Source organism: Lupinus angustifolius, chromosome LG17, assembly GCF_001865875.1.
Source record: "Lupinus angustifolius cultivar Tanjil chromosome LG17, LupAngTanjil_v1.0, whole genome shotgun sequence".
NCBI lineage: Eukaryota > Viridiplantae > Streptophyta > Magnoliopsida > Fabales > Fabaceae > Lupinus > Lupinus angustifolius.
The window spans coordinates 20,833,637-20,859,185 of record NC_032025.1 but is presented as its reverse complement, the minus strand read 5'-3'; the positions used below and the strand labels follow the sequence as shown (position 1 = coordinate 20,859,185).

The 25,549-nt window shown below is 29.8% G+C and overlaps 3 protein-coding genes across 6 annotated transcripts; all 3 read left to right on the top strand.

Annotated features, from left to right (window-relative positions):
• Positions 264–1,797, top strand: LOC109331049 (zinc finger protein WIP6-like). The gene is made up of 2 exons (XM_019565326.1): positions 264–722; positions 1,208–1,797. Exons 1-2 carry the CDS (start codon positions 309–311, stop codon positions 1,703–1,705), a joined length of 912 nt encoding a protein of 303 aa, XP_019420871.1. The 5' UTR covers positions 264–308; the 3' UTR covers positions 1,706–1,797.
• LOC109330763 (glycosyltransferase 6-like) lies at positions 12,420–13,967 on the top strand. Its single transcript, XM_019565043.1, has one exon. The coding sequence runs from the start codon at positions 12,474–12,476 to the stop codon at positions 13,794–13,796; it is 1,323 nt and encodes a 440-aa protein (XP_019420588.1). The 5' UTR covers positions 12,420–12,473; the 3' UTR covers positions 13,797–13,967.
• LOC109331538 (E3 ubiquitin-protein ligase RING1-like) lies at positions 19,455–24,290 on the top strand. 4 transcript variants are annotated; one of them, XM_019566100.1, is made up of 2 exons: positions 19,455–20,588; positions 24,059–24,290. In XM_019566100.1, the coding sequence occupies exon 1, from the start codon at positions 19,569–19,571 to the stop codon at positions 20,559–20,561; it is 993 nt and encodes a 330-aa protein (XP_019421645.1). In that variant the 5' UTR covers positions 19,455–19,568; the 3' UTR covers positions 20,562–20,588; positions 24,059–24,290. The 4 variants fall into 4 exon arrangements, with proteins under 4 accessions (XP_019421645.1, XP_019421648.1, XP_019421647.1 ...); XM_019566103.1 differs by having other exon boundaries at positions 24,056–24,290; XM_019566102.1 differs by having other exon boundaries at positions 19,455–20,593; positions 24,064–24,290.

Genomic DNA, 25,549 nt, shown 5'->3' with positions numbered 1-25,549 from the left:
GACATTATACTTTAGAAAGTGGCTATTTGCCATTTCCCAACTACATCAAGCCTAGTTGATATTTTAAATTGTTTTCAATGTAACCTACATCATATTCTAAAATTTATAAAATAATATAATTATATGTAACAATAGATTAAAATGTATATTATTAAATAATCTCAAATTTCCAAAAAGCCAAGACATTCTCACAAGATTTGTTTATTTATTGCCTTTTCCATCCACACTTATCATCTCACACACCCAAAACCCTTTCTTGCTCCTTGACTGTACTCTCTCCTACCTACTACTACTACTACTCTCTCACCATGCAAACTCACTCTTTTTCCTACATATCTTCCTCTAATGGAAGTAGTAGTAATAATGCATTCTTTGAAGCTGATGAAGTTGATGATGAAGCCTCCATTTTCCTTTCTCTTGGCCCTCCTGGCCAACACAACCCCAAACCTATGTCTTCCTTAAACCACTCTACCACTACTCTTTGCCAAGCCCAAAACCCTACTATTTGTGATGATCATAGTGGTATAACAGTTGCATTACACATTGGTCTTCCTTCCACAACACAAAACATAAACCCTGCTAACACAAAACCTGATTATTTGACTTCAACACCATTGCAGGGTCAGTATTGGATTCCTTCTCCTGCTCAAATCCTCATTGGACCCACCCAGTTCTCTTGCTCAGTCTGTAACAAAATGTTCAACCGTTTCAACAACATGCAGGTTAGTCAAAACACTACATTCGACAAAAGCTAAGACTCGAGTATAGCCTGTGCAAGATAATAAATTCATAAGCATTTATTAGAGACTTAGGTAAACTGTTTCAAACTTTCTCTCTTATCAAAGACTTAAACATACAAGAACAGGAAACCGTTGTTCTCTCTAGTAAAATAAGACAAATTTGAGACCATTAATTAGTTCCATCATGGAAGAGGAATTAAACTTTTTTCAGTCCAAGTTACAACAGGATTGGACAAATATGTTTGTCATATTATTGTTTGCACTTTATTTTATTTTTCTTTCATGGATGAGTTTATTAAAAAATTTAGAAGCAAAACAATTCACAACTATAAAGAATTTGTAAATAGAGAATGCAAATTTGAAAAGTTTCTAATCCACATCTCTTTGTTTTTAATTAAAATGTGCAGCATTTTGCATAAAAACATACGTGGATAATTTTTCACCTCTAATGTATTGTTACATTGCAGATGCATATGTGGGGACATGGGTCACAATACAGAAAAGGAGCTGAATCATTGAGAGGGGTGAAACCAGCTTCTTCAATGCTAAGGTTACCATGCTATTGTTGTGCTGAGGGTTGCAAGAACAACATAGATCACCCAAGGTCAAGGCCATTGAAGGATTTCAGGACCCTTCAAACACACTACAAGAGGAAGCATGGTGCAAAGCCATTTGGGTGTAGAAAGTGTGGGAAACCATTTGCTGTAAGAGGGGATTGGAGAACACATGAGAAGAATTGTGGAAAGCTTTGGTTTTGTATTTGTGGTTCTGATTTCAAGCACAAGAGATCTCTCAAAGACCATGTTCGTGCCTTTGGTGATGGACATGCTCCTCATACGGTAGAAGGTTGTGGTGATCAAAATTTGATGGGAGATGAAGATTTGCTATTAGGTGATGAAGATGAAGATGATGATGAGGAGTTTGATGAAGATGACACTAACAATGAAAATGGTTTTCACTTTTAATAAACATTTGTTACGTACTACGCACTTTTTCATATTAGTATTAGTGTTCAAATATTTAACTACTAATGTATATTATATGATGATTACTGATATTAATTTATTACTATATTTTAGGTTTATATCAATTTTAGCTCTTATACTTTTTCATTACTTTTGTTTCTTCGCTCTATGGTTTTAAAATTTCATCAATTCCTTATACTATTTGAATCTTCAAAAGTTAGTCCACGATAAAAACTTTTTAAAACAAAAATAGAAATCAGTAATTTTGAAAGCATAAGTACTTAAACCAAACTATTAAACTATAGAGACAAAAATCAGACTAATAAAAAAATTTAGGGACTAAAATTTTATTAAATCCGATTTGTTGCAATCATATAATATATATTTATCACTAATTATATTCACATTGATTATTCATATAAAAATGACATTGAGAAATCTTTTTAGTTTAATTAATAGAAAGTAGGTTTTTGTTAACTTTGTTAGATTTTCTTCGTTTTGACTTAGATTTGGACTAATCAACTATAGAGACTGCACCTTTGTCTGTTCTCTCTGATGGAGAAAGAGAAAGTGAGAGTAAAGGGAGGTGCGAGAAGATGCAGACAAACAGAGAAATGAAAGCCAAGGTTCTTGCATTTAATGCTTGAACTATAGTCTAGAAATCTTATCTAATTAAAGGGTGTTATTGTGATAAGTAAGAACAATTAATATAGTTATATTGTTATCTATACTACTTAATAAATGAAAAACACAAAATAATTACACATTATATAATTTGTGTTTACCTATTTTACTCTTTATAATTTATAAACTATGAGAACAATTATTAATTGTTGAACATGGCATAAAATGAACAATGTTTAATTGCTCCAGTTTTTGAAGTGAACATCACATATAGATAAATGATATAAGTAAATAACATAATGATACATGTCATAATTGATGCCTTTTTAAATAGAACGTGCATATCATGGTTAAGCCCGTAAAAATAGATACCATTTCCCATTTCTCTTTGAGAATAATGTATCTCATTATATAAGAAGAACACATATTTTATCATATATTTGTAGCATCATTTTTAAAATTTAGAAATAAAAAATCAAACAAAATTAATAATGAAATAAGTGCAATGAAGCTTTGCATTAGACGGAATCGAATATCCATAATATGATATTATAATTAATAAGAAAAACTATTGATATTCTGTTTGGCTTAAAAATGATAGACAGTGAATATTTCATAAAAATAACTATTTTTAGTACTAGTTAGAATAAATGTAGATAGTTCCCCAATGCTTCCGTTCCTTGAATTAAGGAATTTGGAGCATTAATTACTATGATCCAGAGTTTTTAGTGTAATATTTGTAAGTTATATTATTTTCATAAAATACGTAAACAATTGTTGAGGATGCTATTATTAAATTAAAACAATATTAAAATAAACAACACTAATCTCTCTCACTATATACCTTTGTCAATTCACTTTATCTGTATTTTTTATAAATATGTATTAGGAATAAGCGTGTGACTATATCATACTTCCAAAATTTTAAAGACAATAATTATATTTTATGTATCATCTAATTGAAAGGACTATGGTGGTGGTGGTAGAAGAGTGAAACAAATGATAATTTTTCTTTTCAACGAAGCTATAATAGTTAGTGGTGAAGGCTCAACTAGATCTCTAGGATGACCAAAAGGTCAAGAGTTCGATTCCTATGAGCGAAACTTGTTGGGAGGTGCGAGTGAAATGATAAAACCCAAAATCAAACTTAGTAAGTCAAGGATGCATTGCATCTAAAGATGCTAACTCGGAGAAGTTTTTTCACACCATGAAAAGTAAAAATCTAAACTCTTAAATTGATTAAGAGATAGAAGGACATATCAATAATTGAAAAGAAGAACACATATTTCACCATATATTTTTAGCATCATTATTAAGCCTTAGAAATAAAAAATCAAACAAAATTAATAATGAAATAAGTGCAATGAAGCTTTGCATCAGACGGAATCGAATATCCATAAATGAAAATTAAAAAATTTGAAACTTCCAAAATAATATAGAAAAAACCAATAACAAAAAATGACAAAATGGCTTACCAAGATACCTGATGATTAAAAAATCCTCATCTATTTGGATCGGATCTAGAACTTAAGTATGTGTGGATAAATCTTGACAACAATTGTGATAATTCAAATATGTTCAAACATATATCCGTCATTTTTCTTTGAAGTCTTTTATCTCCTTGCTTGGTGAAAAATGAAAAATAAAGTAAAATAATATCTATCAATGAAGATCTCACTGAATCGGTTCATGAATGACGAAGTTCTGTTAAAAAATTTCTTATTTTTACTTTGCAGTTAGTAACTATTTTTTAATTAAATTTTATTTTAATAAATTAACATTTTATATCTTAATTTTAGATTATTATTTGTTAAAGTTTTATATGATTATTTTTTTATCTATATTTTTCTACATTTGAAAAATATGTGTAAAACATGGAATATTTTTTACTAATTTTAACTTTAAAGCCCTTACTCATTACATAATTATGAAATAGGTAGGATTATGATTCAGTTCTAACAGTTATTTTATTTTTAAATCCAATTATAATCATTTCAACATTTTGAAATTTGAATAACATAAAAATAAATAAGTAACTTTTTTGAGACGTGAATACAATTTTCATAATTTCTAACATTGAATCTCTTATATGTTGTATAATTATGAAATAAATATGATTATGTTCGAGTTCTAATAATTATTTGATTTTTAAATCTAAGTATAATTATTCCAACATTTTGAAATTTGAATAACATTGACTGTAAAAATAAATATAATCATTTATTATCATTATTATTAAAAATATCGGACTCAACCAAAATATTGATTATTATTGTTATTGGTCTTAGCAAAATCTCTTGCATTTATTTTGTTTAGGTATGATTAAAACTTAAAAGTGTTACTATTTGAAAATTCATAGGAGAACATTAAAAAAAGAAAAAGATACGTAATAATACAAAATTAATGGTCAATAATTTTTTACTATGTATAAATCTTTACCATGTGATATTGTTTAGATATTATATTGTTTTAAGAAAACATTGTATACTGTCATCATTAAGTAAGATTTTTTGTTGTTGTTGTTGTAATATATTATGTTGTGGTTAGTGATCAAGTGAAAAAATAAATCTCCACCTATAAATAAGTAGGTCATATATTGTGTTTTTCATGGACTAAGTATGAAATAAGTATAGAAGTGGGTTTGATACTATATTTTAACTCAAAACCTTAAAATGTTAGGTCTCTTTGTCTATCCACTATATTATTTAAACTCATTCACTTCTACACAATGTGAAAGCTTATTGGCACTTGTAATATCCAACATATCCTCGATGGGAGTTACTTTCCTTAGAATATTGGATAGGCTAGAGTTTAACTCTCTATCTACTAGTAGCGTTGTTGGTTTGTCTTGTCATCAACTAAACATGTCGCATTGACCTCTCGCCAAGAAAACTTTCAACATAAGAATTTGATATTAGTCTATTAATCATTTGTCGCTACAATACTCAGATCAATTGAGTCATTGAACTATTAGTTCTAATACTATTTATTAGGATATCTTCATCCACCAGCTAAAATTTTCTTCCATGAGCTAATAAAAGAAACATATAAGCGAGTTTAACATCACATCTTGAACTAAACCTTTAAAACATTGGATCGATGACTATAAGTTCATCTACTATATATTTTTCAACTTATCTCCACTTCTATATAGTATAAGACTTTTTTATACTTCAAATACCTAAAACATCATCCCATAATTGATACGAGACCAATGAATAATGCACTTTTTATACACAATCTATACATTCTCACTTCTCTGGAAGCAAGAGGCAAGAGTTACCATAAATTTTTTGTACTAATTTGGAAATTCTTAATTTAAGCAATTCTTTATATTTGACCTAATTTGGAAATTCTTAATTTAAAAAATTATGTATAAAGAATCAAAGAAGTTTTATGTACAACAAAGACTTGATATAGTGGTATAAGAACTCACTAGAATTCTTAATAATTGTATTAAGTCAAATATAAAAAATTCGATTCATGAAAGCTATATCTAGTTTATTTGAAATAGACAATCACACACCCAAAAAATATTAATTATTAACTCATTGAGTGAGAGAATAACTCTAGTTATACTAAAATAAAGTTTATTTAAAAAAGTATTCAACTAAGAACGTTTTTCTCCTTTTATCTCTACCAATGAAATTTTTGATTGGTATTAGATATTTTTGTACTATTATCATTTCATAATTAATGTATTACATTGTCATTAAAAAACTATAATTATATTATTACAAATACTTGGATCATTAATTATATTAGGAAAAAATTTGCACTCGGGATATTATCACGATGCCCCGCATATTCCCTATCGTTTTAAAAATGACATTGACATTTTTTATTTTGAATAACATTAATACTTATTTTGCCTTAAATGTAATGAATATTTGTAGTATTAACGAGCTAAAAAGGAATGAGAAGAATAAAAAATCTTGTTAATTTTAAACATATTCTTCATCATAAGTTGTCTGATTGCAACACAATGTAAAATAAAGAATATCAATCACTTTTAAGACTAGAGTGGATATTTATGTCATTGTGACAAATTTGAACCAACGGGCGTTGGTTCAAGTGGTACATGTTTGATTCCCCTTAAGTAAGAACCCGATTTGAGTCTTGTGAATGAAAAAAATACCCGTTAGAAGAGTTAGTCTCACGTACTTGTGGTTGTTCCCGACTTGGGATACTAATGTGGGATTGTCCCTTATACTATAATTTGATAGAACAATGCTATAAACATATTCTCGATTACACACTTTTACATGGAATAATTCACATCGTCATAGCTTGGAAAATTTGGTCAAGCTTGTTATTTACTAATTCAAACCGAGTGCACTATAATTATCTTTTAAAGAAATATTTTAAACATCATGAAAGAAAAATTATAAAATACGCAAAAAGGACTTAGAGTAAAATCAATTGAAAAGAGCAATATTCCCACATGTACAATGTTGCATAGTTAACATTAAACTTCTTGAGAGAAGAACCAATTATAACCTTTAAAAGAATAAAGAAGGGAAAACAAAATAAAAGAAAGGGACAAGGGAATAAGGGAATGTCTTGCAAAGGAAGAAACCCTAAATTAATAGTAGGCATGGATGGTGGGACATGGAAGTGAGGGTGTACAAATGCACATCATGATTTTTTTTTAAATTATATTTTTTTTAATCCTTACACATTATCACCCATGTGATATTTTAAAAAAAATTATATATTACTTAATAGAAGAAAAAAAAAACTAATTAGAAAAATAAAGGTAAGCACAAATTAGAAGTTAGAATTCTAATTAACACACAAATAAGAGAGTTTCTATTTCATACACACACCTATTGTCTTCAAATACTATTTTACTTCTTAGCTAGTTGGTTTTTTATATAGTCATTTACGGTACTCCATTTTATTATTTCTATATATTGCATTTTATTTTTCCATTATCTTGACATTGTTTCCATTTTATTGCTTCAATTTTATGTTTCTTTTCAATGCCTTCGAAAAAACCTATTTACCTTCATTTTTTGTTAGTTTCATTATTTCTTGTTTCATTGTTTTCTTTATATGTTAAAATGTTTTCATTTCGGTGTTTCTATTCATTGCCTTTAATGTTGTGTCATTGTTCTTTGTTTGTTTCTTTGTTTCTATAATGTTTTAATGTTTATATTCACTCTTTGAATCTTTGTAATTTGTAATTTTATTATTTATATTCTCGTTTGTTTCTATTGTAGTCTACAATGATTTCAACGATTGCGATAGAAAAGATAGATTTTAGCTATCGAGATTGTAAAAATATATTGTATATTTAAATGAGAGATACATGGATGAATGACTCCCTATTGACTTATATTAATGTGAGAGTTGCTTAACAATATTGACATTAATTTATATGAAGTTTGTATATTATTTGATTGGCTATATATAAATTTTGTGATTTTGATATTAATGTTTTTATCATTTTATAAATGATGATATTTATTATTTAAAATTTTAATATATGTTACACACCCTGCTCTTGGATCTTAGATTCGTGATTGTTGATTTGCTGGTAGGTTTTTGTGTTCTAAAGGCCAAAATATAAATTTAAAAGACTTTTCTCTCTTCTTCTCTTTATTCACTTATAGTAACTAATAAAATCTTCATAATCCTAATTCTTATTTTTATTAAATAAAATATGTTTTACCTTAAATAATATATTAACCTATGATAATGAATGTCACCTATAAAACTTTATTACAAATTAAATATTACAATCAATCATATAATAATAAATATCAATTTCTAATATTATTTTATAAACTTAAGATATCAACATGAATATACAAGGAAACAAACTTATATATCTATCTATATATATACCTCTATATCTATATCTATATATATATATACTATATATAAAGCTAAAACTTGAAATAACTTCTCTTACGGTGTAATTTTCACTTCCTGTTTTGCCCTTAACATTATTTAATTTTTACAAAAAAACCATATAATCCTAAGCAACCACCACCAACACATTAATTAACCACATATCTCACCTTAAATTAAATATTATCATAAACACACACAAAAATAATATAAAGTACACTGGACACAACAAATACATTCTAATTCTAAAAAAATGAAATATATAAAAATTGAATATATAATATCATGCAATCCAGTACTATATATAAAACCATAAAAAATATTATAAAACCAAAATATTATATAATGTCAGGCATGAAGTGCATGTACACACTAGTACTATATATAAAACCAAAACATATTATAACTACCTACCTGACATAATTTTCACTTACCTATTTTTTCCTTATAATTAATCATTATTACAATATTTTTCTATACAATAAAAAATATAAATGAAGGTTAGAGGAAGTTACATCTACTAAATACATCAAACTACCGATGCATTTCTTAATAATATCACAATTCATTTTTATATTTTTATCAAAAAATTATTATAATATCATGTACAAAAAAGTGATATAATTCTCTAAAATAAAATATATAAAAATTAAATGTTCAATACTAAAAAGTTGAAAATACGGGTCGACAGACACGGAGTGACTGCCGACACGCTAGTTATCTATAAACCAAAACATCTTATAATTATCTACATATGGCATAATTTTCTTTGGCCTATTTTACCCTTCTAATTAACTATTACTATAATGTTTTCCGACATTATAAAAAAAATATTAATGAAAGTTAGAGTAAGTTACACACAAAAAATATCAAATCACCTAATGAAGTTATTAATTATTGTCCTTTGCCTTTTACAGCATAATTGCAGCTTGGTTAACTCACACAATTTGGATGAACACCTGCAACAAATCAGATTGAATTAACACAGCTTGGTATCCTTCTAGAAGAATAAGAATTGTAGTAGTGCTTTTGACATGTGTTCAAATCACAAAGTTAGTTATTTCTGTTAGGAATGATGAGTTAGTTTGTTTGCTAAGTTACTGATTATTTTAACTTCAAAACATTGTAACTTTTTGTATAAATAGAGGTTCTTTGCCTTCTATTTGAATATCAATAAAATTTACACATTTATCTTGATTTCCAAATGTCTCTCAATTCCAATATCACCAATACAATTTTTAATGTAAGTTTTAATAATATCACAATTCATTATCATATTCTTATGTTATATAAATTATAATATTATCTATACTTAATAAAAATAATATATAAAATTAAACATTTAATACTAAAAAATAAGAATGTAGGTCGACAGAGTAGCTGTCAACACGCTAGTATTCAAAATGGTAAAACAAAATACACTATATAAAAATAATATCTTGCAAAATCACATGATACATTGACATGAATAGTTGTATAACAATAATATTGTAAACATAAATTTTTAAAAAGAATATAATAATAATAATAATAATAATAATAATAATAATAATAATAATAATAATAATAATAATAATAATAATAATAATAATAATAATAATAATAATAATAATAATAATAATAATAATAATAATAATAATAATAATAATAATAATAATAAAAGTTCTATTATTTCTTATTATCTTAACACTGTGATACATTTTAAATCTAAATCGATCCTATTATTGTATTTATTTAATCATAAAATGAAATCATAATGTATTTTTTATTCTTTAATAAATAAATCATAATAAAATTATAAAAATTGAATTAGAATACATAATTTTGTTTGGATGTTACATCGACACTTTCCATAAATAACATTATAAATGGAATTAAATGCATATTGAACATATTTGATTACTTTTTTTTTTGTACATATTTGATTACTTTAAATCAACCATAAAAAGATTCCTCGTGTATAATCTGTAGCAAAACTATGAACGAAAGCTAGCAATCCAGACCATATTGAAAAGATTCTTGAGACACAGCATGGAAGAGTAACAATATTCAGAAACAAGATAAAAGAATGAAGAAGCGATAGAATTACGGAATGAATACGAATTGTGGTTAATACCAAGGTATAAAAGAAGCATTTTCTACGAGATCTCGAAACCACCAACCACCTTAAGATCTCATCAACCATCCATATAATTAGGTCATAGACTCCCTCAATAATTAACTTAGTTGAGTGATAGACTCATCAACAATCAATAGAATTAGATCATAGATTCACTTACCAATAATCTTAATGGAACATATACCCTCTATCAATCAACATAATTAAATCATAGATCCATTCAGCAACCAATAATAATATAAACTTTTACTCAAAAAAATAACGACTAACAAGTAAAAAAATTCAATAGAGAACTAAATTTTTATTTATATATTTACACATTGTTAATAGAGAAAAATATATATATTGACTAAATTTTTTTTGCTGTTGTTTTTTTATTGCTAGTGGTAGATATTAGTAATGCCGAATTAAGTATTTGGACGTGTAAGGTAGTAGAGTTATTGGGTGTTTATGATTTTTATGTGAATTGAGTACAACTATAATTGTTTCAAATGCAAGTATGGTTCTGAATTCTGTTTATTTTGTATTGTGAGCGGAAAATCATGCTTTTATTTTTTGTTTCATGTATACAGATGACAAAATGAATAATATTTGTGGTCATGGTTGTATTTTTTTATGGACAGAAAATACAAATTTAGTTTATTTGCTTGTTTCACTTTGTTTGCTTGTTCCCTAAATTTTTGCAGCTATTGGTCATTACGGGCAAGCAGACATAATTTAATGGAAAAATAAGAAAATTTCAAATAAATTATAATATAATATGATTTTAATGCCAAAAAAATTAAAATCTAATATCATTTGTTCAATTTTTTTTAAAATCTCAATATTTTTTAATTTTTATTTTGAACTTATTTATTTAATTTTTTTTATTTTATTTTTATTCAATAATGCTCGTAGGGTGCTGCAGGCCTATTGGCCCATTTTAAAACAATAAGAAATAAAAATTTGATCATTAAGACATTTTGGACATGCCCCCACCCACTTAAATCTTTGCCGACATGAACAATATAGGCAAGGTTACCCATTTTTTGTCTGAATTAAAATGATGAAATAGTTGTAAGCTGCTATTTTGTACTCATGACTATAATAAAATATAGAAAGAGTTTCTGTTCATAGTATATTAATAAAATATTCATTATTCAACAAAATCTTTTTCAATGTATGGAAAGTAATTGAATGCAAAATATTTTTTGAAACTAATATAGATAGATTTACAATTGAATATTTATTATAATAAATAATAATAAAATATTAATTATATAATAAAATATTGTAATGATGAAATAGCTTTAAGATTCTAATTTTGCTCATGGATATAATAAAATATTAAAAGAGTTTCGGTTTATAGTATAGTAATAAATTATTCCTTATTTAACAAAATCTTTTTGAACGTATGGAAACTAATTGAATGCAAAATATTCTGTCAAACTTATCTAGATTGATTTATGATTGAATAATTATTATGATAACAATAGATAATAATAAAATATTAATTATATAGTAGATATTATAATGATGAAATAGTTTTAAGCTGATAATTTGTGTTCATGAATATAATAAAATATGGAAAGAGTATCGTTCATAGTATATTTATAAAATATTAATTATATAAGACTGTTTATAAAAATAATGTATTAAGAATATACAATAGATTTTATTAAGACTGATGATAATAACACACTCTTTCGGATCACAACAAATATTCTCATTTATGTCTTATTTTGAATCCAGACCAATTAGAAAATAATAAAATAGCTTTAAACTGCTAATTTGTGTTCATGAATATAATAAAATATGGAAAGAGTTTCGTTCATAGTATATTTATAAAATAATGATTATATACGAAGGTATATAAAAATAATGTATTAAGAAAATGTAATAGATTTTGTGAGGATTAATGATAATAACATACTTTCTTTCGACAATATATATCCTTATTAATGTCTTACTTTAGAGTCAAATCAATTAGAAAATTTTATTTAATTAAAAAAATCAAAAAATAATAATTTAATATTATTTTATGAAATTTGATTTGGAAGAAACATAGATCTCGAGAAAAATTCTCTGAGGAGAGATCCTTGTCCGTGTCTCTAGCCACAACCCTAGTTGACTTTTTCCTCTTAAAACTACACTCTTCCTATGATCATGAAATGCTAAACTTCCAAAATGACAATACCAAAGCGTAAGAGATCAAGTTCATTCCTAAACCTAAACCTCAATAATGGTACCCTTCTCTTCCTTAAAGCAACCATCTTCATTCTCTTCTTCCTCTTTGTTTTATGGTTCACCAAAGACAAATTCACCACACTCTTCTTGGGTCCCACCCAAACCCACACTTCAACTTCCAACGTTGTACTTGGCCCTGACCCACCACAGAAAACCTTCTATGATGACCCACATCTTAGTTACTCCATCGAAAAACCCATAACCAATTGGGATGAAAAACGAAGCCATTGGCTGCGTCTTCATCCCTCTCTAGCAGCAGGAGTATCCGATCGGGTTCTGATGGTCACCGGGACTCAACCGTTGCCATGTAAGAACCCGGTCGGGGACCACCTGTTGCTGAGGAGTTTTAAAAACAAAGTGGACTATTGTAGGCTTCAGGGTTGTGATGTATTCTATAGTAATGTTTACTTGCACCCTAAGATGGATTCTTATTGGGCCAAGTTACCGTTGATTCGATCAGCAATGATGGCTCACCCAGAAGTTGAATGGATATGGTGGATGGATGCAGATGCTGTTGTTACAGATATGGAGTTTAAGCTTCCATTGGAGAGTTACAAAGATCATAACCTAGTTGTTCATGGTTGGGATAATATGGTGTATGGTGACAATGAAAATAAGAGTTGGACCGGTTTGAACACAGGTTCATATCTTGTTAGAAATTGTCAATGGTCAATGGATTTGTTACAAGAATGGTCCAAGATGGGTCCTTTGACTTCTGAATATGAAAAATGGGGTAAGATTTTAACGACTATGTTTAAGGACAAGCCTTTTCCTTTACCTGATGATCAATCATCTTTGATTTACTTGCTTTACAAGGAAAGAACAAAATGGGGTAAGAAAACTTATTTAGAAGGAGGGTATGAATTAGAGTGTTATTGGGTTGCAATGTTGGGTAGATTTGAAGAAATCATATTTGGTTACAATGACTTAGAAGAAGATGTGAGTAGTTTAAGGAGAAGGCATGCTGAGAAATTGAGTAAATATTATGGTGAATTAAGGGAACCTCATTTGAAAAAGAGAGGGTGGGTGCCCTTAAGTAAAGGGAAGAGACCCTTTGTGACTCACTTCACAGGGTGCCAACCATGTAGTGGGAATCATAATCCAAGTTATAAAGGAGAAACTTGTTGGAAAGAAATGGAGAAGGCTTTGAATTTTGGTGATGATCAAGTGCTTAGAAAATATGGTTTTATAAGGAAGAATTTGAGTACCTCTTATGTGCATGAAGTTCCATTTGATTACCCATGGAGTAATTTTTTGAGGTGAAAAAATATGAAGGGTGTTTATTATTTTGAGTTAGCAAAGTGATATGCAAATTTTATGCGAGTTTATCATAAGTTCCTTTGTCTAATTCTATTATTACATCAATTTACTTAATGTCTAAGTTTTTTGTTTTTGAACAAAAGTTGTAATTATTCCGGGTTCATTTACTAGTTGTGTTTTTAGAGGAAAAAGAAGGGAAATGTAAGACTTCATAATCATTTCATGAATGCGTTTCATAGCCCACAAGTCTTTCGATTTCCTGTATTACCCAACGAACTCTCAAATAGACTCTTAGGATATAGAAAACAGGTGATAAATGGAGATTAAAATGCCCTCCTTATAGTTTTTTTCTTTATATCTCTCTTTAATACTATCTTAAAAATTAATGGCATTTCCTTCTATTTTCTATTCTGATAGAACCCTTGACTATCTTAATTTTGAATTTTGACTACAATGTAGGTTTAAAATTACAATCTCGATCATGGTTTCGGAAACTCTAAAAACTTTAACATTTTGGAAACCACATGCAAATGCGATTACAACATGGTTTCGACGACTCCCAAATTGGTACTTGTAATAGTCGCGAACGCAGATTTAAAACCATGATTACTAAAGTGTGGTAATGTCCAGATAAAAATATATGCAGATCTTTGACAACATGTTTGATATTTGATCGGGTAAAAATATAGATGCTATTTTGCTTCAACACATCAATAAGTAGTTGTGACCATTTTCACTATTACCATAGTTATTGTCTCTGATGAGCTAGATAGGCAAAGAGGGAGGGTTATGACTACAATTCCTAAATAATGAATAACCCGTGTTTTAAATTGTATTTGCAGTTATGGTTATGCTTACTGTGATTGTGGTTATTGTGGTCATTGCGATAGGGATTGTAGCCGTTATCGTATGAATTATTTTGAGAGTAAAAACATATTTTTGATATCGATGCGGTCTGATATAGTTGCATTGCAGTCCAAATGCGGTCTAATGCGATTGTGTTGCCGCCTATTGCGGTCGCATCACTGTAGTAATTTAGTATCGCACTGCAATTACGGTGTGATACAGTTGCGACAATCACCGCAACCGCAATATTATGACCGCATCACGTGATGCGATCCACAGTTTGAAACATTCTGAATAACTACTGAACCACATGCAGACAGTCACTTGTTGTCTTATGAACCAAAGTAATGGTATGACATACATGAAAGAAGACTGTTTAATAACACTAAAGAAATTAAGTATCAATACAGAATATGATGTCAAATATGAACTTAAAAACTTCTTATACATGAATGATGTATAGAACAAGTATAAATACAATTTTGGAACAAGTGTCAATACAGAATATGATGTCAAAATCAGTTCTCATACAGTAAACTTTATAGGATAAAGAGCATTACATTAAACATTTAAGATCTTCGATAATCTGCAAAGTTTTTATGTAGTGTGTTTTTTTATTAATCAATAGCAACTTGACTGGGTTGAAAGCTAAACAAGCATTATTTTCATCTAAGATTGTTGATGCAGAACGATATAATAAAGGGCACGATATAAATAGAAGATGAGAAGATAACAAAATTTGTTAATGGGGTTTGGTCATTTGTGTCTACGTTTCTTGTGAGAGCATTAAACGGTTATCAATATATTATAAGATATTAAGAGTATAAGCTCTAGCATACCTATAGGGCCAATACCATATGATGTTTCTAATTGGTGTAAGTTATAATAAGGAAATTGAGTTCAATATTATATATAATATTGTTTTCTCTCTTTCATTCGACAATATGAAAACTCATACAATAATATATTTCAAACATTCAGATCAAAAGATAACATACTTGATAAATTAGCTAGCTAAAGAAGGAGCATATACACCAAATGTTATACAAAATATAACCAAGGAAATTGAATTGCATTCAGAAACCCTTGGATAAGTCAAACTCATAGACAATGTTGTAACATGCAACTTCTTTCAAGTGAAAATTTAGCCCAATAGTAATATAGTGGAAAGAGACAAGATAAGGTCAGATTTTGTCTTAAATAGACTGAACCTATATAGCATATAGGAGACTGGGCATGACCTATTAGCCTGTTTTAAAAATAATTCAGAGCCTAGGTCTGACCTGTTTAAAAGTCTCGCCTGACCTATTAATGTGTTTAAAGACCTGATATATTATATGGTCATGAAATAGGTCACCATATCTATATTTGAATGGGCTAATATGCCTACTTTTGGCTAGGCTCATCTAACTCTAATAATTAAAATATATATTTGTATTTATATTTATATTAAAATTACATATATAATAACATTACTTATATTAAAATAGTATAATTTCAACATTTTTATATAATATAATTAAATAGGTCGGTCTACTAAGCTTAACAAGCCTTTCAGATGGCCTGGAGCCTAGATTGTTAAGCTAAATAAGCTTTTTAAAAAGTCTGAACTTGACATGTTCACACAAAAAGGCTGATCTAACCTAACCTATTATAAACCAGATAATAGGCCTCTGATAGGCAGCATAACCTATTTCCATCCTTACTTATAAGTACCAACATAGTCCACAAAACATTGCATTTAAATTGGAAAACTTTCCAATGACACTTGAACCATCATCAATAACTACATATTTTGATTGATAATCACATTAGGATATCAATTGCATCATATTTTTTTATAAGCAAATATATTAAGAAATGCATAAGGAGTGTCAACCCAATTACAACTTACAAAATAGATCAATACAAGTAAAGGGATCGTACACCATCGGACAAAAGTGTAAGTAGATGATCCCATAATTTTAGAAAACTATAACCAAGATCTAACTTGAATCAAATCCATAATGTTGGTAAAACTAGCTTGCCCACCTCTAAATATAATGTCATTCCTCAAACTCCAAATGGACCAAATAACAGCAAACCATAACATTCTCCATAAAGCTTTTCCTTTCCTAATTTTGCATAAGGAATCATGCATCTTAAGCGCTTCCGCCATTGAACTCGGCACATTATATTGAATATGCAACCATGAATAAAATCCTTTCCACACATTGGTGACAAAAGGGCAAAATAAAAATAAATGCTCAATATGGTCATCATGCAAAAGACACAAAGCACACTTCAAATCCTCCACCCCAACTATGTTTCTCTTATGAAGCTCGGATCTAGTAACTACCCTTCCTCTCAAAAAATTTAACATTAAACAACAAACTTTTAAGGGAGCACAATTAACCCAACATAAATGAAGAGTGTTACCTAACTCCCTCGTAGTTAAATTCAATTGCACCAAGTAAGCAGTTTTCACCACATAACAACCCGATTTGTCAAGGTTCCATCTCCATCTATCACCAACACCACTAGAGCAAGCATGGTTCTGAATAAGATTGTATATGCTTCTTGCAAGTTCTTCCTCCCAATCAAATAAGTGTCTCCTCCAATGAATATTCCAAGACCACTGCCTATTTGTCCAAGCCTCACAATCCGCAACCAAAGCATCCTTCTCTACAACCAGCATGTGTAATCTCGGGAAGGTATCTTTGAGATTTCTTTTGCCAAACCAAGTATCCTTCCAAAATCTAGTATGCAACCTATCACCAATTTTCTTCCATAAATTCCTTTCCAACCAGTTAGAACCATCATCCAAGGCAACTCCAACTTTAACCATATCCCTCCACCACCATGACACAGAAGGAAAAGCATTAATGACCGCTTCGAGTCAATCACTCTAACCCACAAGGCATCAAGATCCACAAGTCTTCTCTATTTCCACTTACCCAAAAGAGCCTCATTAAACCTGGAAATATCCTTAATACACAACCACCATGTTTTTTAGGTTTACACATTTCTGACCAAGCAACCCAAGGAATACCTCTAACACCACTCTTGTTACTCCAAAGGAAGTTTCTCTGCAAAGAGATTAATTTCGAGATAACCTTCTTTGGGGCCTTAAAAAGAGAAAGCATATAAATAGGAACATTTATAAGAACCGAATTAATGAGCACCAGTTTGCCACCAAAAGAAATGTGCTTACATTTCCATCCTGCCAGTCTAGAAGACACTTTGTCAATAACATTCTGCCAAGTTGAGTATCTACTTAGATTAGCTCTCACGGGAATTTTAAGATAAAGAAAAGGGATAGAGCCCAATTTTACAAACTAAAAAATTAAAAGCAACTGTAAGAAGATATCACTCATTCAATAGAGATGAAATGATACAAACTTTATCAACTTCAGCATTGGCTTCAAATGTTAACTTGGGATATGGCACAAATCAAGGTGGTGAGAAGTTCATATTGATTAGGTGAAATATTTATCAGATAAGTCATATTTTTTAAAATAAATACAGTATACATACATTTGAGATACACATATAAATACTAAATTATAATATATGCCCATAGAATTCAAACGACATGATTCTTAAATTTTACATAAAGAACATATCACAAAATTAAAAAAATGAAGACCATATTTTAATAATAAATCATTGTTTATGGCATTAGAGTAGTATCAATGTCGTTTAATTCTTAATTATCATTATAAAATTATGAAGATGCATTTCTTCTTCTTTTTCTATGTAAATGCTTTCTCTATATTATTATGTATTATCTAACATTTTCTAATCGATAAAATTATGTCATGATGCAACCATGTTAATGTGCTACTTTTGCTCTCCTATTTTTTAATGATAATTATTAATGTTGAATTAAGTATTTAGATATGTATTAGAGTAACATTATTAGAAACGTATTGGTGTTATTAGTTTTTTTTTACGTGAACTTGACACTTTAAAAATATTCTACACTTGTTATTTTAAAATAAGTAATTTTTAATAAATTTTATATGAACTTAACACTTTTATATTAAAATTATTATTAAAAATGAAGCAAACCTAACTAAAACCGTATATAATTTTTTACATCAAATATCTTAAGATAAACCCATTAAACTGAACCAAATGCTATCTATATATTTAGAATTGATAAATTTTCTTTTTTACTAAAAATTATTTAAACCAATTTCCAAGTCAACTTTCAGATTCACCAATTTCATCTATTTTTGTTGTTTAATGCTTAGATACACATATTTAGATACATCCATCTACAAATCTATTTTTGTAAAGAGTTTAATATCTATATATTATTACTATAAATATTTATATATAGTCAATATACCATTTATATAGTTCATTTGGATTATTTTTTAAAAGTTAATAATAACAAAAAAATGAATGTTAGATAATTGTAGATGAGACCACATCTCGTGTCTCAAAAAATGTACAATTTTCTCTTATTAGTCAGAAGAATATTTTATTATTAAATTTTAAACTTAAATATATATTTTAAAACCAATCAAAACAAGTGACACATGAAGTGATATATTATTTTGGTATGACAATATTTACTATAGCCTTCTCAATTTTGTAAATCTACCTTAACATTAAACTCATTATTATTTCTATCCCGTGTTGGTTCAAGCGATATTTGTTTGATTTCATTTAAGTAAGGTTTCGGGTTCGAGTTTTGTGCATGAAAAAAATGTCTGTTAAAAAAATTAGTCTCACATACCTGTGAATGTTTTTCCTAACTCGAACAAGATTGTGTCCGATGCGAGATAAAAAAACAAAACTCATTATAGGTATTTGAGAATTTTACCGTTATGTCACCACACATATCTCTTTCTCTTTTATCATCACGAGTCTTCTTTTGGTCTCTCAATTTTCATTCTCCTTATTATTATTCCCTTTATCCCTCCCTCTCCGTTTCACATGTCTTCTGCCGGCGGCGACGGCGGTGTCAGCGGCGACGGCGGTGTCAGCGGCGGCAACGCTTCTTCTCCTCACCAATATTTCTGCCACCAGTGCAACCGCACCGTCTCCATCATTCCCTCCTCCGATCTCACCTGTCCCGATTGCAACAGCGGATTCATCGAAGAAATCGAAAACCCAATCCCTCAACATCACCACCATCAACATCAACATCAACATCAACCGTTCTCGTTCACCTATGAACTCGGCGGCGACGATCTCCCTTCAATCTTCGCCGGCCGATCTCCTTTCGGCGACGGCGACGCCTTCAATCCTCTCGCTTTTCTCCAAAATTATATCCAAACCCTAAGAGCTGGTGGCTCCAACGTTCAATTCGTCGTCGATAACAACGCATCGACGAATCTCAACCTCGGTGATTACTTCTTCGGCCCTGGTCTCGAGCAATTGATTCAGCAACTCGCGGAGAATGATCCCAACCGCTACGGTACCCCTCCGGCTTCAAAATCTGCCATCGAGGGGCTCCCGAATGTCGCGGTTACCGAGGAATTGCTTGCTTCTGATTTATCACAATGTGCAGTGTGTAAAGACACGTTTGAGTTAGAGGAAATTGCTAAGCAGTTACCTTGTAAGCACATTTATCATTCTGATTGTATTATGCCTTGGTTGGAATTGCATAATTCTTGCCCTGTTTGTCGTTACGAGTTACCGACCGATGATCCTGAATATGAGCAGAGGGGTCAGGGCAGTGGAGGTGGAGGAGGGGGTGGGGTCCAGCTGGAGCAGAACGCTGGAGATAGCTCGCAGTTGCAGTTGCAGTCGCCGAGGGAGCTCAGGTTTAGGGTTTTGCCATGGCCTTTTAGGCAATTTGCTGGAGATACAAGCAATGTTGGTACCGGGAATGATGATAATAACAACACTGGTGGAGGATCAAATCCTGGAAGTAGGGGAAATCAGAATTTCCAGTCAGAAACCAGAGAAGAAGATCTGGATTGAGTACCACTGTGGTTGTTTCAAATGCAAGTATGGTTCTGAATTCTATCTATTTCGTATTTTTCACAGCAAATCATGCTTTAATTTATTGTTTTTTTATGCCTGAATTTAAATGATGAAGTATCTTTAAGCTGCTAATTTGCACTCGTGATTTGATTTTGGACTGTTGTAGATGTAGTCATAGTAATAATCACTTTTAATTTTACCCTTAATTTGCTATTTGGTTGATTCTCCTGGTGTGAATATAAATATAATGGTCTCACTGAAAATTGTTCTTTCTGGTTACATTGTTTTTTTCTGTTTTGTCACCTGTTTAGATATAGTTAATAGGTGGTGTTGCCATTGAGCTAGCATTGATAAAAGTTTCTCATTTTGGTTGGAGGTGGCCCAACCCACGAAGCCTGAGCTTCCTCAGCTTTTCAACTTAAGCTGAAGAACATTTGATTATGCAGCTACTACTTTAACATACATTACTCTATCCTTTATGTGTTGCTTGGTTGAATAAATTGGGGGCTAGGGGGAGGGAGGTGGTTTATGGTGTGAATGGTGATTCTGTTTTGGTGGATGCATTCACTTTATTGGTAATTGTTATTGCTTCTTAAAGAAGTTACAATTAAAGGGCGTAATATAATTTTCTCCTTATTTGACTGACTTAAAGCAAAGGATATCAGTTAAGTAGTGCGTATCCAACACTCCCTACCCACCTAAGATAAATACGAGAGTCATTGCTCTGACAAAAACTTCCTTATCTCATGTTTTTTCATTTGAAGAATTAGTGAATATTGAAGTAAGCTTGGGTATTTTGTGTAATTGTATTTATAATTTTATATATAATCTTAACATCTATAGAACTTTCTATACTTCGGATTCCAGATTATGTGTCTGACTATATCTAAAATCGGGGATGTATAACATATGATAGAATGTAGACTTCAATGATTCACTTTGAACTGTTTGTTGTGTAGCATATGAAACAAAGTGCATCCCCTTAGATGGGTATATTTTGGGAGAGGATTTAGCAAACTGTCTCGGTAGGATTACGTTGACCTTGTCCTGCATTATTACATTCTATTAATGTGCTGTCCAGTAATATTGACTCAAATATGCATCTGGTCCTCATAAAATATGATTTTTTTAAATTTTGGTCCCTACATAAGGAAAAGTTGTTGCTTAGTGACCATGAGGTCACAAGTTCAAATCTTGGAAACAGTCTCTTCGCTTGCAGGGTAAGTCTACATGCGTCTACCCTCCCAAGATCCCACTAAGTGGGAGCCTTGTGTACTAGGCCGCCATTCTCCCCTACATAACTCGTTGCATCAGATTAAGTCTGTCCAGAGTGTTAGAATAAGGTTCACGTAGGACAATAGCATTAAATCTTGGAAAGCATGATATCAGAAGGATGATATTGGGAGAAAATTGAACTTAAAAGGAATGCTTTAAAATTTCTGATATCATTTTACGTTTTTCTGGTTAGGACTTTGTAATAGATATGCTGGCAGTTAGTAGGATTGGAGATGAGATCATAGCTTCAAATTTTTCCTTCAAATTGGAAACTTTTGATATCATAAGTTGGTATGCAATTATGCACCAGTAGTGTTTTCAGAATGTGAGTGACTCAGTGACAGTGGTTCTTTGCTGACATTATCTCCCTTTGAAAACCCGTCTAAGCCTCATTTTCTGTTTGGTTATTAACATTTCTACCTAACAAAACAAGCCATCATTAGCCATGCTTAAGGACTTCACAAAGACACAAACATGCCATATGCATCTCCAATAACATTAGAATCTCTTATACTGATGCCTTGTCTAGGCTTCAGACAAGTCACTAGATTTTCAATTCCAGGTTGCCACCATTCCCCTTCCCTAAATGACTTCTAGTTCCAATGCTTCTTTCTGAGTAGATACTTCCGATAAATAATTTCTACAACTTGATCTTTGTGGTCTACTTTTATTGGATTTGAGTTGGATTAAACAATGCTTTTCATTTGATAGCTGGCTGCATCTTCATGAATTCTACATGGTGTTGCTCAATTTTTTTTCGTTTTTAGTTTTCTCTCTATATATATTGTACCTTGATTGTTTGAATAAAGTGGAGATGGAATGATAATCTCCATACTCCAATTATATGGTATCAAGAATCAATTCTACTTCAACTTAGATGAAGATAAACACAGCTTCATGGCTGATGCACCCACCACACTAGGAAACACAAAACACCAACCAGACACAAACCCGAAACCAAACTCGGCTTCTATGGGTTCATCTTTCAAAACTATTGACTGGAGCCCTTCTATCCAAACGTTCTTATTTAGCCCAATGGCCTTGGTCATCCTATTTTCGCTATCTATAATTTCTGTATTCATTTTTTTATCAGAAAATATATTTTATCTTTTAGTTGTAAGCATTGTATTTTTTTTAAACAATCTCTTAAGAATAACCTACCCCACCCTTTATTACTTTCATAGATCACCATACACGTTAGTTGGTTTGGGTTTACCTCTTAAAAAGAAATAGTTGAAACTAGCACTGTTTTCAGACAGATTCATAAACTGTCACTAATATTTTTCAGTTATTTACATTCACATGACTTCAATGATATAGTGTACCGGTGTCAAAATTTTATCTTCATTTGCAATAACTCTTGAACCCTCAAGCCAGTAATGTGAATGGTGAAAAAAGCTAAGTCAGATGGTATCTTCAAATTTGATTCCTGAAATAGGGGTTTTAAACTTATAAAGTTGTATTTAGGTGTTAGACTAATTTAGAATCTTGTTTCTTGATTGAAATCTTTCAATAAGAAGTAAGAACAGAAATATATTAGCACTTTCATATTGTGTGAAGATGCTTTCCATTTCCTTATCTCTATTTCTTGTTTAGTTGCCTTCAAAATTAGATTTAATATTTTATCATATAGTTAAATTAGATCCTCTCCATTTTTATCTCCTCTATTGATTAAGGGTCTGTTTGAAAGTTGATTTTTGGAGAGTTTCTGTGGGAAAGGAAATGGACGACATATTTTTCGATTTTAAATTAAGACGGTTGTATAGTATTTTGTTATATAATGAGTTCAAATTCTAGAAATAGCTTTTTCCCTTGCGAATATAAGATTAGTTAGGTCTTTACTTTTCGTAGACCCCACTAGGAAGGAACCTCATGCATGCATTACACCGTCCTTTCATGGTTATATTATGTTTTTATAAAAATAAGGAATAAAGTGAAAGGTTATTATGGAATCTACCTTATCATTCCTATTTATTTATAAAAACAAATATAACTTTTTTTATTTAAAATGGAGAAACATTCCTTCAATGGAAGCAAACCCTAATGAAATGGAGAGTATATGGACTCTTCTAAATGTCCTGTAAGTTATTCATTTATTTAATTTTTTACCTTCTGCATGAAGGGTATTTTTTTAAGGTAAAATATAGTTAACAACTTTGCTTTATAGCATTCTTAATTACCCAAATGTAATGGAGTTTTCACTCTTCTTTTCCCCACAGGTATGAAGAGCATTTCAAATCTGCAGGCACTGCTTAATAGAATGATGAATTTCAATTATGGTTAGATTCTTTATAGATTGATCATAATATGTATATTATTGGTCCGAATTTTTTGTATAATTTTTTATCGTCTCTGTGAAATCTTTTAGTTGGTTCATACGTTCTATATACTGTGTAATCTATCATCTTTTCATGTGTTGGTCAATAATTGTTTATGATGACTTATTAACGATGCATTGGTTTACTCGTGTAATGTCATCAGGATCCGTAGGTATAGTACTAGGTTATAGGTGTAGTCACGCGCCTAGAAAATAACAAACCACAATCAAAAAATCAAATCATACCAATTAGGGTCGGAAAAAAATCGAATCAAATCAAAGTTTAGTTTAGTTCAGTTTGATAAGGATTGGTTCAACTCAAAACTCGACTCAAGTTATTTTTTTAGCTCGAGTTTGGTCCGGTTAAAGTTCGTGAATTGTTCGGCTCTGTTCGAATTGGTTTATTAGCTCAAATAATTAATTCATTTTAAATAAATATTGGTTATTTATACAATTAATAAAGCCAAAACAAATAGTCACCAATATGCATGACATAATTTTCAAATTCCATATTTATCATTTTTAACCTCTTCTTAATGCATAGAAACTTCCGCATTTGCTTTCATTTTTTTATCAATACATTAATACTCTTCCACACATTCTCTTATTTTTTTCTTCTCTTTTTCTCAATCCAAAAATATGAAAAAATATTCAACAACCCAATAATGATTATTACACAAAATGAGAAATTTATAAAAGTTTTGAGCATATCATATCAACTATTAGATGCACAAAATGTGAGTCGATTGAGTGTCAACTAACACACTAGTATATATAAAAATATAACTTTGTTTATATATGATAATAATAAGTATAAAAGTAATGTATAATAAACATAAAATTAGTTTATATATATATTAATAATAAATATAAAAGTAATGCATAATAAAACAAAAATTAGTTATATATATATATATATATATATATATAGAGTTAACTCGTGAATTAACTTAATGAGACGAACTATATACAATTTAAGTTCTGCTCAATTTTCAACTCATTTATTTCATGGACTTGAGTTTCAGATAAATACTGAATTGATTCAGTTCATTGTCAATCTTAATACAATAATCTTCTATGTAGTAGTGAAATAACTAAAGCGGTTAAGCTTTGAACAAACTTTTTCTTCTAAAAAGTTTATTGTAAACAACATTTTTATGTCACACAGTGGTGAATGTTTTTTCTAATATGGCTGAAGTTTCAAGTTTCTAAAGTGGAAGGATAAAGGAATGTTTCATATTTTGCAATTAATTGATATTTGGTTTCAAGAAATATTCTCTATTTTTTTTTCATTTTCAAAAAATAATTTTTATTTTCATTTTTTTTGTAAACATGCTTGTTATTATCATTTTCAGAACAATTTACTCTAAACTTCACAAAGTAGGGGAATTAC

What these genes read in the sequence shown, in the direction of transcription:
- LOC109331049 (XM_019565326.1), top strand. Translation starts at nt 309, where the DNA reads ATGCAAACTCACTCTTTTTCCTACATATCTTCCTCTAATGGAAGTAGT. An exon ending in ACCGTTTCAACAACATGCAG is followed by an intron (nt 723 to 1,207) that starts GTTAGTCAAAAC and finishes GTTACATTGCAG; the next exon opens with ATGCATATGTGGGGACATGG.
- LOC109330763 (XM_019565043.1), top strand. Translation starts at nt 12,474, where the DNA reads ATGACAATACCAAAGCGTAAGAGATCAAGTTCATTCCTAAACCTAAAC.
- LOC109331538 (XM_019566100.1), top strand. Translation starts at nt 19,569, where the DNA reads ATGTCTTCTGCCGGCGGCGACGGCGGTGTCAGCGGCGACGGCGGTGTC.